The 14021-nt window shown below is 48.2% G+C and overlaps 1 protein-coding gene across 3 annotated transcripts in view; it reads right to left on the bottom strand.

Moving 5' to 3' along the window:
• LOC116424631 (uncharacterized) overlaps nt 1-14021 on the bottom strand; it is a 395606-nt gene that overhangs the window by 194092 nt on the left and 187493 nt on the right. For all 3 annotated transcript variants that reach the window (XM_076368087.1, XM_076368089.1, XM_076368088.1), the window contains one exon: nt 4351-4510. In XM_076368087.1, coding sequence (XP_076224202.1) covers nt 4351-4438 — 88 coding nt within the window. In that variant the 5' untranslated portion in view covers nt 4439-4510. The remainder of the gene's footprint in view (nt 1-4350; nt 4511-14021) is intronic.

Genomic DNA, 14021 nt, shown 5'->3' with positions numbered 1-14021 from the left:
CGGCCTCGCTCTCGTCGCATCGGCGCGGCGCGACGCGGCGCCTTAACGAACGTCGCGCGTTCCTTTTTTTCCAAAGCGGGTACTGGCTACGTGACCGCCTTTGTTGGCCGGCAGCCGGCTTCACATGCGAACGAGCGTAAAACGTGCTCCCCGCGGATCCCGGTCTCGACGCGACGACCCAATTTGCTCGGGAACGAACGGTCGCCGACGGAACGACCGCGTCGCCGGCGATACGGTGATCCGATAGCGACAAGCTTGAAATATTAATGCCTTACGCCTGATTCCTTCGTTGCTCGGCGACTCGGGCTTATTGTCTAACGTTTCGGCTTGGGCGCCGGGAACGTACGCGATTCGAGCGAGCTTCTTGGCTACCCGTTCCTCGTGCCCCGTTCATTTCGGGATTTAGGGGAACGGGGATTGATAGCGGAAGCCAATGTTAAGTCTGGGAAAGGAGTATAGAGGAAATCGGTGCTTCGGCTTCTGAAATGATTGTAGGATATATTCGGTAAAACCAGTGAATCCTTGAATAACTGCAAGGATTATTTATTCCATCAACCCCTTGACGTACTGTTTACTTTTGCTACTAAGCTCGCGTAATATTCGACTATCGACAATTTAGAAGAAAAGCAGCAAAGTTGTCCATTCTACTTTAAGCGGAAATTTCATTTGGAGATAATACATTGATAGCGAAATAGTTGTTTGCTTTGAGCCATGGGTAATGAACAATATTGATTGTTGTTAAATTAGTCTAGAAAACTCCATCACGAGTCTTGCTCGTCACTGTACGGTAAGGGGTTAAGATTTACAGGAATCAGGAAGTAAGGAATCGATTCAATTATTGAAACGCGAACGGCTGATAGGACAAAGAATCCTATCCTAACCTACAATCGTCCAGATCTCTTCATAAATTGAGTATCTCCAACGAAGAACTGTCGAGTTCGAACTGTCAATGATTCGACTAACAAGAGATTCATCCCCAGTGGAATTTTCCCGAGAACCAGAGAATTAAACGAGAACCGAGATAGCGGCAGCGTTGATGGGAGTCTTCTAGGTACGTTGACACCGCAAGAACGCCCGGATTAACTTCCGGCGAGATGGCCGAAGAGGTTCAGCGGGGCCAGAGATTTCGAGCGGCGGTAAGTACCTTAATCGAGAACAATAAAACGAAGTATGCTCGCGCGTCCGCGGCAGACAAAAGGAGAAGGAGGCGGGAAGAAGACGAAGAGGGCCGGGGACCGCGCCGCGAAGAGCAACGAGACATCCGGAACCGCGCTAAAGATAACTCCGACGGCTTGTTTATGTCTTGTAAATTCGCGGACGCGGCCGAATAAACCCTCTTCGTTCGCGGTCGAATCTGCTGCCGCGTTAACGAGCGGCGCACGGTTCTTTACGAGCCGCGCCGGAAAGGGGGACGCCCGTCACGGAGGACACGCGAGCTCACCATTAAAATTCGATCAGATAATCTTATTTGCGCCGCGATTAGGCCGATTCTTTCGGCCGACCCTCCGCGATCCCGTGGAGCGGCGACTCTCCCGTCGCTGGCATCCGGTGACCAGACACGAGCACGAAAATAATTATAACGGTGCGTGTTTATTGGGAACTCGGTCGTCGCGGCGAGCAGATAAAACGGATGAAATGTTCCAAGTTTAGCGGCGCGATGGCGCTTCGTTCCACTGTCTGAAAGTGTCAGGTTATCGGTACGTGGAATCGAATCGAGTTTAATCGTCCGTTCTCTTAATTAGTTACTCTTATTCTTGTTACTTGCTTAGAAACGGAGAAACGGAAATGTTTACGATAGTTCTATGTGAAAAGAGAAAGGCGTCATTCAGTTTCTGAAGTAACAAGGAGCGATCGCGCTTTGCCACTTCTCGACTGGAATTTCGCAGGTCGTGGCACTCGAACAGTTGAATGCCAGAAGAATAGAGAATGCAAGAGAATTCGGGAGGATTTAGGGAATTGATATGGATTCTGAAGATTGCTGTTTAATGTAGATTCATGTGATGGATTGGTAGATTCAATATTAACCTAACCCCTTTCACTTTGGCCTCTGTCGAAGACACTACAATTGATAGCAGAGAAATAATATTCTTCTGACAAGAGATTAGAGAGGTAATACAGGCGAGATCAGTAATTAGGAACGAATAATACTCAAAGCCGCAGAAGCGTGATCCAAATTACGCGGTAGTTGGAGTTTCGAAGCAATGGCGGACTTCGAAACAGAAGAAACTTCGCGTCGGTTGAAAAATACTAACGGTCAGCGGTTCTCGAAGGGTAACCCTGATTCGGGGGAGGGTTGCGAGCCGAGGTCTCGTCCTGGCGTGGAATCCTTCGCGCCTCGGCGAAATTCCACTCGCACCGGGCCCGGATCTGGGTCAATGGGCGGCTGGAACCGCTATCTCGGAGTTTAAAGGGTTACGATAGTGGCGTCGTTTTCGGCCCCTTCCACCCGGAGCCTCGCGTGAAAATGAAATCTCGAGAGCCCTGCCAGCGCGGCGAGCCGGTAATCCAGCTGCGGCACGAATTGTGCCCGGCCAATTGAAAGAAGTGGCGTTGACAGTTTTAAATGGAAGGAAATTGTAATCCTTTCGGTACAAAGGCGCGCCGCTCGAAGATTTCGCCGATGCGATCGCTCGACGCGTGGATATTCGATTATCAGTGCTTCGACACGAATCGGTTATCAATCTTTATCGAACTCATATCGTGCGACGAAGCTTCTTCTCAATTAACATTTCTTTCATCGATTCGAATCAAGCGGCTCGTTCGATCTAAACGAGTTCAGATCGGATCTTTCGCTTACGATAAGACTTCATCGTTGTCTTTCATTTCTATTCCTTTTTCCCGAGAAGAACAATGAAATTCGTTACAGATCGAAGATTACGCAACGAGATTGTCCGATCAATTCGCATCGCGAAGGTCGTTTCGAAATGGACGGAGGACAACGGAGGAACTATCAAACAATACATCGCGAACGTGACGCGCCGAGCAACAACGAAAAGGTAGCCGAAAACAATGAGACCCGCGTCGAAAGGGAGCTCGCAGAGAGTTTCCCTCTGTCCCGGTGTCTGTTCCGCGTCTCTGAAACGCGGCGGTGTTTCGCGCGTAAATAGTTTTCCAGAAACGTATACAGCCGGAAGTTCAGCGTTGACACGGCACCGGGCGAGCTCCTCTTTCCACCCCTAACAACTATTTGCTTTTGAGGTGACCTTAATCTAGGAAATGGCCACTAAGGGGCGTTCGCCGCACGAACGCGGGCAAAACGGGACACGGGCAAACTGCCGGCGAGGCGGAGGGGATCAAGCGAGACCGCCGCCGGAGCGGGGGCCAGATGAAATAGAAACTTTTCAGGATATTGTAGCGGTTTATCGCTGTTTCCCGCGAATGAAACGCGCCCGACGAATTCTTCCCCTCCGCGATGCAGACTGAATTCTCGGCGATTCGCGGGAGAATCGGACCGTTGTTCGAGGAATCATGGAACTGACTGTAAAACAATCATTTCACTGATGATTCCATATTTCCGAGATCACCTCTACAGCACATCGACAAGCAAAATGAAAAAAATTTAATTTGAAAACTAACGCGTAAACAGAGACGCATCTCCCAAATTTCCAAGGAGTTGCGAACGAAGAGATTATACTAATCCAATATAGTTTCATTACAATAGCTCGTCCAATTATCGCCGCCGACACGCCACATAGTGTTACCGTCAACACTAGCCACGGCGAGTCCCGAGTGACCCAGCTATCGAGTCGACACGCGAATCCTCGCAGCCGACAACAATGAAAAAGAAAGAAAGAAGGAAACAGCGACTAAGCTTGTCGACAATCGTTCGCGAAGAAAAACAGCGCCGCCGTGAAACGCAAACTTCGCTGGGCAAATATTTATTGCGAGAGCGTGGAGTTCACGCAACAGGGAGCAACGACGGCGGGCCGGCCGGCCGGTCGGTCGGTCGTTATTCGCGGAACTTGGCCGTGGAAAGCCGTCCTGTCGAGAGTTACGTAATTGAAAAACAGGACGAATTGGGTCGTCGTCGTCGTCGTCGTCATCCAACAGGTCCACGGTTCCCGACGGTCTCGCGTTCCGTCCGAACGACCGGCAGCCGCGCGCAGCTCGCCGGGCGTAAACGAGACTCGGCAGCTACGGGTATAACCGAGCCGCGCGGAAAGTCGGTCAACGACTTAACCAGATTTTCCCGGTGAAAACTTTCTGAAAATTGACGTGGGACGAGGCGGTGCTCGTCGTTTCGCCAACGCCTCTCGGCGGCCCTCGGCGCGCCGGCACCGTTGTCACCTCCGCGAGGACAAAACATCTCCGAGAAAGGACGGACGAAGGGATGGACGGGCGGTTTCTTACCTCCTTGTCGGGAGCTGAAGGCACCGGTGCTTCCAGCGATGATTAGAAGCAGCAGCGGGCTTAATAAAGCTCTCGAGGAAGGCAGCATCTTTCCTGTACTCCTCTACCGGCGCCTGCGCGTCACAGGGTCCTTTAACCGGCTTCCCTCATCACAGCCCCTCTGCGAAAGAAAAAGGATGAATGGTAACGAGCGAGTCTCTATTAGAAAATCCGTTTGTTTCTCTCTTCTCCCAGCGAACACTGGGCTCTGGTTAACCTCGTGCGAGGTTTGTTCGTTTGTTTGACAGTGTTTAGTCCTTTCGGAATTAACCATTTGCACTCGAGAGGTGATTCACCGCCAGATGAATGGTGAAACTGTACAATTTGATATTTAATATTATACCTTGTATAACGATTTTCCTCTAATGCAAATCCCTCTAATTTCCTCTAATCTAAATGTTTCTACTGAAAAACTTTCGAGTGCAAAGGGTTGATCGTGTCCTTATGTCTAAGACAATCTAGATTTCAGAATGTTATAAAAAAATGATTACCAGTTTATACGTTACTATATTCGTTTAGTAATGTTTCAGATGTATAGATGAATCAAAAGTACAGCAACGTTGAAACATACATCTCTCTCTTAAGTAAAAGTTACCGAAAAATTTGGTTCAAGCTATCGACGCTGTCGTACTCGATTAATTACTGAAAATATCTATTTAACGGAAGTGAAAGTTTGTCCAATTCCGTGGAATGCGCATCGGAAAGTCGCAGCATCGAAGAAACATCGAGATCGGCGCAGAACGGCCCCGCTTGGGACAATCGTTATCGTTTTCGGTTTACCGGAAGCGCGTGCGAAAGGAAGCCATCCGACGCGTTACGATTTTCGTAACGAGACGCGGTACGTACGCGATCGCAACGAGCGAATTCCGGCGCGCCGCTTAAGAAAGGGGTGCGAACGGTGTAATTTTTACGTGGCCGCTTCGGAGACGCGGGAACCGATCCTTGCCCGGGCGCAATTAAGCTCGGGCGAAATTGGACTCGTTCCTGGGGCGGAGGCGACCGGCGCTAACGACTCCGAGCAGCTCGTCGCTCCTCCCATAACGAGGCCGCGTTATCGAAACAAATTTCGGTACATTATGAGCCGGATAACGCCGGAGCGAGAAGGTTAACCCTTTGTTCCGTTCGTCGATCGCAATTATCTGCCGGCTGCAACCCGATTACCCGTGTAATTCTTTTTCAGCCGGCAATATCCGTGCTTCCTTTTGCCGTTCGCGCGCCGATCCGCCGAGTTAATGAGCCCGGAACATTTAATCCGGCGTCCATTAAGGCGTCAACATTTGTTGCCCCGGCTGCTCGAGAGCGTTCCACCTTCTCAGATCGTTGCGATGGAACTTGATCAACTTTGATCGTTCGGCGTACTGGTAATCGCATGAAACCGATGGAGCTTAACTTTGTACTATTTTCTTTGGTATTCCTTCGCGGCGTCTTTTAGATTGTGGAAATTCTTATGTGACGAAGTTTTCGTTGGTTTTTATATGGGAATGAATCAGTTTTTATTCAACTGAAACAATGAGTAACGGTACTATTGCTCGTAATGAACGTTAACTTGTTTTATAAATATTGTCAGGGAGATTCAGATCTGTTTTCACTTTTAATTGATTTCAATTTTATCTAGTCGAACCGGTAGACGGTTGTCATCGCCAGTTTCATTTATAACAATTTTCAAAGAAGTTCGAAGGCAATCATTTCCTTGGTGTAATAATATAATAATACTGATTATAATACTATAGTAGCCCCGAAAAATAACGATACAGTAATCCTTTCTCAGCGAAATGAAGGCGTCCAGGAAGTTGCAGCTGCGATCCTCATACAGCAGCTAATTCAATACGAAACTTCCATTCCGAGAGTAAATTGAAATCAAGAAGTAAACAGATTCCGGCCCAGACGGGGGTGGAGGCTCGAGACAAGAAAAAGTGGTAGTCGCGAAGAAGAAAGTGGTCCCCCCGTCGAAGGGAATCGATTGAACTGATTATCCTGGTAGCTTCCTCGGACTCCTTCGCGCGATCGGGCCGATTCGGGGCGGCGCCGCGCGGAGCGGCGCGTTAATTAAACGATAATTAGCCCGTTATTCATCGGCCGTTTATTATATTTCAGCGGCTAGTAATTGCCGTTGCAATTTCTCCGGCGTTATTGTGGCCCGAATGAAAATGTAATAAAATTCGGTCCCGATTAACGACCGCAATCCTTTGTTTCGCGTAATAAACGTTGGCCCGCGTAATTTACATCCGCGCCGCTGCGAAATTTCAATGGCAAATGATTCACCGGCGCGGCCGGGCATCGCGTGTCCCGGAAACCGGGTCCCCGGGATTCGCCGCGGATTTTTCGATGCGTTCGTGACACCCTCGATCACGGCCGGATATTTTTAACCCGCCGTTAAGGGTCATTAGGCTCGACCGGTGGGAAGAGACGGCGATCGCCCTCCGAGCCAATTGCCGCACTAGACACAACACCGCGAATACCAAATAGGACAGAATGCTTCGTTCCTCGGTTCTTCTTCCGCAATTGTTCGGAAGACGGCAGCTTTACGTCGAAGTCACCGAATTAATTGATTTCGCGATCTGAGACGCAAGCTGATCGAAATTTTGATAGTTTCGATAGACGTCAGTTCCCTCGGTTCTAGTGCCAACGTGTAAATGCTGCATGATTTCAAGCTATAGTAAATTGTTTAACCTATTGCTGTACAATGACGAGTGAGACGTGATGAAGATTTCTAGATTAATTTAATAATCAATGTAGTTCATGGCCCACTTGAAGTAGAATGGAAAATTTTGTTACATTTCTTCTAAATTGTTGATAGTGAAATAATCACCTGCTTAGAAAGTAAATAGTACGCCAAGGGGTTAAGTTACGTTATCTTTAGACATTCATCGAATAGTCATGGGTTTATGTAATGATAGAATAGTAAGTAGTAGAATGCGATAAATTTCGTAAGTACAGGAATCAATCGAGAGTTCTAACACTAGAATGTCATCGGTCTCTCTTTGGTTCTTCGCGTTGAAATTATTGTACGGGCGTGAACAGAGCTGCTGAAAGGAGGAAAGCAGTGCATTTCCCGGAGTGTAGCCCATCGTTCTTCGTTTTAACTGGCAAGCAACGTCGATTCTTCTTCGGAAAGCTAGTTCCACGAGTCGAAGCGCGGATAATGGCAACCGTGTCACCGTCCCGTCGCGTCGGACTCTGTTTTGCTTGGAGCGAGCATCTTAACGCTAAACAGCTTCTCGAACTTCTTAACTCGAATCTTGTCACAGATCTACTTCTGCAACTGGGAACGCAGTTGCGGGCCACGAGCACCGTGTCCACGGAGTACGAAACGCTGTACGGCCCCTTCGCGACGGCCCCGCGAGAATTAACGCTAGAACTACCAGTCAAAATCACTGGTTTCGATTTTTTTGTTCAGCGACTATTGATGTCTTCGAAGCATTGAATATTCGAAATGATTTTGAAAATGAATAGTTTCAAAGAATCGACAAAGGGTTAATTGATAGAAGATTCAGTTTGCGTGAATCAATTTCTCTAATAATTTCTCAGAGAAACATCTGCAATCTTTCTGATCATTGCAAGAAGAAATCGAGAATGGTTAGTGTTAAAATGATTTCAATTCTCTTATTGGGCAGTTATCGATATCTCAGAAGCATTGATCCGTTCACTGTACGTTACACATTTGTGACGACGATAAACTTATGCTTTACATAAAGAAAATTAAATCGATAGTATAGATATCGTTATATAAAGTCACAAGACACGACGTTATATTTAGAAAGTCGATAACTTTCTGCAGCGGTATTGTTTCAAATATTTCATTAGACGTAACCGAAAGAGATCTACCGGTGAAATTTGTACGAGGATTACGTATTAATCATATTAAACGCTCGGAAGTTCCGGCGTTAACCAAATCACGGTCTCGCGACATTATATAAAGTGTCTCCTTCCTCGGATCCTTTTAGCCGGGATATGGAAATAGATCGATTGCGCGCTTTAACGGGAAACGGAATCCCGACGAATCGTCCGATACGAATAATTCGAACAGAAAATACTTTAAAACAATGGCCAGCGGTGCATAAATCGGAGCAGGTTAGCAGCAGCGCTCCGAACCGTCGGTTTTTCACACTCTTTCTCCCGTTTCATCGTGTACCGTTTTAATTCCATTGTACTCCACTTTTCATTGTCATTATTCCCGGTATTATTCGTATTTTCAGATTGCATTAACCTTTATTTCCGTTCGCTGCCGTATTCCGCATGATGCCGCGCATTACGAGCATCGCGCCTTTTATCGAGGAATGTAATTTTATTTGGCAAATTGCATCCGATCCCGCGAATCGATTCGATGATAATCGAGCGTTCCGATTTACATACTTGCTGACCGCGAGCGCACGACCCTTCCAGAACTTTTACCAACATTCGACCGGCGCGTTTGTCAAGCCGACTAACCGCGCAAAATGAAAAACAGGGAAATTTGATAGAATCAGTCGCATAGAGAATCAATTAAACGTTTCACTCGATTGTCTCGTCCGATTGTTTCCATCGGAACGAACGTTTTTGTTCGATTTCGTTCGACCGAATTGCCACTTGACTCTACGCTCGTTCGAAGAAAGAAAACTAACCAATTACATCTACATTCCTCATGGTCATCGAGTAGCAGACAAACAACATGGTTTTGTAATTTATCAGCAACAGCAACTAATTTATGGTATCTCTAGTGAAAATGAAAAATGCTGTAACATTCGTTCGATATTTTATTCTTCTTCTCAGTACGAAATTTCGATGTGTGGAAAATCTAATAATTTTGGGGTAGTTTCCTTAAAATTCATTAAAATATTCAATATCACAACTGGTGCGATATTGGAGCCTACGGAGTTCAAAGGGTTAAACCCTCTCAAAACTTCTAACACACAATTCTCCCAATCGAAGGTAAAATCTCACTATCAATGCTCCTATCGCAATACATCGACTACCTTCTAAAACACACCCCTACAAACGCGTACCGATCGTCCCGAAAGGGTTAACACGCCGAGGAACTGAGCATTTCAATGCAACTCGCTGCACGAGCGTTCTCGAACGCGTCGCAGTGTGACGCGCGCGGATTCAGCCGCGGTAAAATATACAGTTGATATTTCAGCAGGGAAAAACGCGCGCAAAACGTCCCCGTACCGTTGGCGTTATTCGCGAGCACCGGAGAGGAACGAACCGAGTCCATCAACGGTCGCGACAGATCAAGCGGCGCCACTTCCGGCCGTTTGCCCGAACTTATTTATTTTCCCGCGGCGGAACGTGGCCGGAAAGCGTTGCGAGACACCGCGGAAAGAAGAAAGGAGAGAAGGGACCGCCGCAGCGCGCGCGCCTCGACCCCCGGGGCGCGTTGGGTTTCCATTATGCTAAACCGCAAATGGAGTCCTGCGATCGAGTGTCTCTCCGCGCCACCCCCGGAGGCGCACAAAGCCGCTGGAATAAGGCTCCTAAGGTGTAATGTTACCGAGAAATTAAATTCTCTCGTTCTCCGCGACCACCCCCGCCTCTCCGTCTGTCCCTGCGTCCGATTCCTGCAGCTGGTTGTTTCGCTGACTGCGCGACGACTCACGCCGGTTTCTTCCGTTGGAGATTACGCGATCGCATTTTCTATTAACCCTCTATGGACCGAATTTTGCTTCGCGATTGTAACGAAATTTGTGCGGTATGAGATTATTAAATATCAATGTATGAACACAAATTAAAAGTGCATTCAATAGTTTTAATGGTTTTATTGAAACCATTGAACATTACAAGATCCGAGGAAACGTAGGTGTACGGGGTTCGTAGAATTTCTGCCTGCTAGAAAGATTGGCGATCATTGGAAGATCAGTGGCGCGAGAGAAAGTTCGTCGAGAGGACAAATTGTTCATTTATAGAGAAACTACTGAGTCTTTGAAATATAGGAAACCTTCGGCAGACGAAGCTAAACGATACATCGATTGTTTAAACAATAGGAAAAGGAAACTAGCTGATCTCTTGTTCGAGTAATCGAATCCTTCGCGACTCGCGAACACGAGCATTTCGTCTTGAGACGTCGGCATGTTGACAAAGGGTTAAACTATGAAATTTAAAGAACTCGAGAAATCTTCGTCGACATAAAAAAATCATTGCTACTATTAGGTTAGTCTCGGAGGTTCCTCGAGGGTGGAGAATCCCCGGGGACGCAGTCGGCAAAGGAGCTCCGTGGAAAAGGGTTAATTCAGGTGAAAAATGCAACGCTGCAATTCAAACGATCGACGGCAGATCGATCGTTACGCTTTGCCTCGGAAACGGAATAACATTTCCGAGGGAGCGCTTGGCCCCGCTCGCACGTTCCATTCCGGGCTCGTACGCCCGGGAGAGACGGTCGCGAGTCATCTTTGAACGCCCTCTATTCGGCATCCCTTCCACGGCCGGCGTTCTTGTCACGGCAACAAACGAACCCCGCGAAACCGTGTCTCTTCCCGCGCCCGCTATCTGCACACGTACGCGAACAAAAGCGTTCGCCTGACATGGGAGCCTTTTTGCCGGCGAGCACGTACCCGACGATGATTTTCTCGCGAACCGGTCTCCCGGATCGTCACGGTGAATTACGGTGAAGAGCTCCCGGTGAATTTTGATCGCTAGCCGGTTGCCGGTCCCTGGAGCCCCGCCTCGTCTCGCAAAATACCGCCCGAGGTGATTCCGCGATCGAAATCGACGGGAAGGGCAGCGGTGGCGGCGGTGGCGGCGGCGGCGGCACACGAGATCGCGAGCCGAATCAATCCCCGGGACGGAAAACCGCAAAAATTCTTGTTATTCGATGCGCCGCGTCCGGATAACAATTGCGCGGCCCGATCGGCTAATTATACTATCCATTAGCCCGAACAACGATGCGAACAATTAGCATTGTGATCGCGATAATGCGCTACATAATCCATTGTAATTCGCCGCGCGGATCTAACAAGACACGCGCGCAACCGGCGATGCGAACGCTTCGAATGCCGAACGAATCGTACAATTTATTCTCGATGCTTCGTTGGCTAACCGGTTGCCGTTCGGTATTATTCAGCGACGTTCGTTGCCGCTCGTTCGAACCTTCTCTAGCGAATCATCTGCCGGCTACGCTGCACAACTGAATCGTTTCAACCCTTATTTCACTCTTTGGGGTTTGCTGGGTTAACTGTCTCACCAGTTCCTGTACTTTTTACGCATGGCGTGTTTTAACCTGCCTGAAAAGTTGAAGTTATAGTCGCGTGGTTTAATGTTTTATTTAAAGTTTCTCGGTTGGCGATGCTGTGAACTAACGGTAAACCATAAACAACGGTAAACCGGAAACAAGTGAAAACAACAATTCATACAAGTCGAAACGCATTAAAAAGTTGTTGAGACTGTTGTGATTAAAGTTGGCGAATTGTGTAGTCTTCAAAATCGCGTGTCTCGAAAGGTTCACCCTTTGCCTTACAATATGGCGATGACTTCAAATTCAATTTCTCTTAAGCTCGGCTGAAATTGAAAGTTTTTGATGATTAAATTATAACTTTTCTCAAAGATATGATACACATAATTTAACAATTTACTTTAATATTTAGTAATACAATTGAGCATGATACATGATATATCGATAGCGAGGGAGCAACTATAGTAGCGTGTCGTTCAGAAAGACGACATCCGCGAAAGCCACTATAGTCGTGCCTAAGAGGTTAATCCCTTCGAAACGATATATCGCTTTCCCATGATCAATTACAGTGTTCCGCGGCGAACGGCTCGAACGATTCCGCTCGGTCGATATTTTATTCGTAGTCGGTGCCTCTGACCCGAATAAAACTCGCCGCCGGCGATCTTTCATTTCTTCGGTTTTCGGCGTGAAACCGCGGCTGCGAATGACACGCGTCCACCCCGCAACAACGGAACACGCTCGAGCGATAGCGCGCGGGGGCAGGAAGCGGGGGAGGGGAGAATAATGCACGAGCGGTCGAGCACGACTGGATTTCTAGGTGACCCCTTCTGTTTCGAGGCCGTCGAGATTGGATATCAGAGTTCGAAAGAGCTTCGACGAGCCGGGAGCCGGCAATTCCAGGTAAACCAAGCCACATTTTTGCCGGGATTTCGGACGTCAGATTTTTTTGCGGTCGATCCGGGGGAGGAACGTTGCCTCGGAAACTTTCCCGACCGGCGAGGTCGGGCGGAAATGTTTTTCCAGGGCGGAGGCGCGTCCCGGCGCCCATCGGCTCGATCGGCGAACGCGGAATTCGAAACTCGGGCGTGTGCGACGACGCCGGCGACGCCGGAGTGATACTCGGTGTGCGCCTCGAGTTTCCCCGGGAACTTCGTTAAGTATAAATATTGAATCTCTATCAGGATTCCCGAAGTTCCACGCCTGGTTAATTTTACAAGCCGCTTTGACACCGCCGCCCGCCGGCTCCCTGCTAAATGAACGTCACAAAAGGGGCGGCCCCGATGCGTTTGTTTGTTCGCTTGCTCCGACTGTACACCGACGCGCGCTGCAGCCTTTTTCATTATGATTCTAGCGACACATTTATCTGTTTATTCGTTTATTTGCTTATTTATATACGCGCCGAAGTAGAACGAACAGTGGGTAATTTCTGTGGCGTATTCTTTAGCGAGAATTTGCCAAGGCGAACGAGAATCGTTTTCGAGGAGTCATTGTAAAGAGATTCCAATCTGTGGAAGTATTGGAGAGTTGGTTTTAGAAGAATTTGTAAGGACAGATAGGATTACAGGAAGAAATGGCCGACGGGAGGTCAGAGTAGAAGCTTCGCGCTGTAAAATAAGATAAGGTAGAATATACGAATTTTCGTTACGAAGTTACAGGAATTCAACCGACAGTTTTTAATGACCGATCTTCAATTCCTGCAGCGATTAGAATAATAAATTCGAACCATGCGTCCATCAATTCAACTAATTCCCATAATTTCCGAGGTGGAAGCGAGAACTGTAATAAAGGGAAGTGGAATTCTACAATTTAAAGAAGAGCCGCGAGTAAAATATGCCCGCGCGTAGAGCGGAGAGAGCCGCGAGCGTCGAACAATGCTGTTTAATTTGAGAAAAACTATTCACGCTATGCCAGTTATGAACGCCGCGTCTCTCCGCAGGTGGCCGAGTATTTATCAACCGAGATCGCCCGATGCTCCTCGTGTTCCTGTCGCTGCTTACGAGGAAAAGCGGAGGACGAGAGGAGGGAGAAAAAAGAGAGTCGAGAGGAGGAGCGAGGAGGAAGCGAGACGCGGTGTCGGAGGTAAAAAGCAGGCGGCCGCCGCGGAAGGATAAGAGGGAAGCTCGAGGAATGCTCGCTCGCAAACAATGGAATTCTACGCGGTGAAAAATTTTTACCGAATGGAAAGGAAAACTTGTTATACCGGGTCGGTGGAGGGAGTCCCCCGGCCGCCGAAGTGAAATGTAACGGGGCCGGGGGGGAGCGGGTTGCGCGCGGAAAAATCAGGATTTACGGGGAGCGACGGAGACGCGGCCTGATAACAGGCGTCGATGGCCGCGATGAGATATGAAGTCTCGGGAGAGGAGAGACTGTAATTTGTAGACTGCGGATCCTCCGCGCAGATAGAAACTCTCGCGCGCTGATTTATGAAAACTGGAATCAAAGGGAGATTCGTGTACTTGATTAAAAGGAGGAAATTCATTCGGAGGTT

Source organism: Nomia melanderi, chromosome 5, assembly GCF_051020985.1.
Source record: "Nomia melanderi isolate GNS246 chromosome 5, iyNomMela1, whole genome shotgun sequence".
Taxonomy (NCBI): Eukaryota; Metazoa; Arthropoda; class Insecta; order Hymenoptera; family Halictidae; genus Nomia; species Nomia melanderi.
The sequence above is the reverse complement of the archived record's forward strand: the minus strand, read 5'-3'. Positions and strand labels throughout refer to the sequence as shown.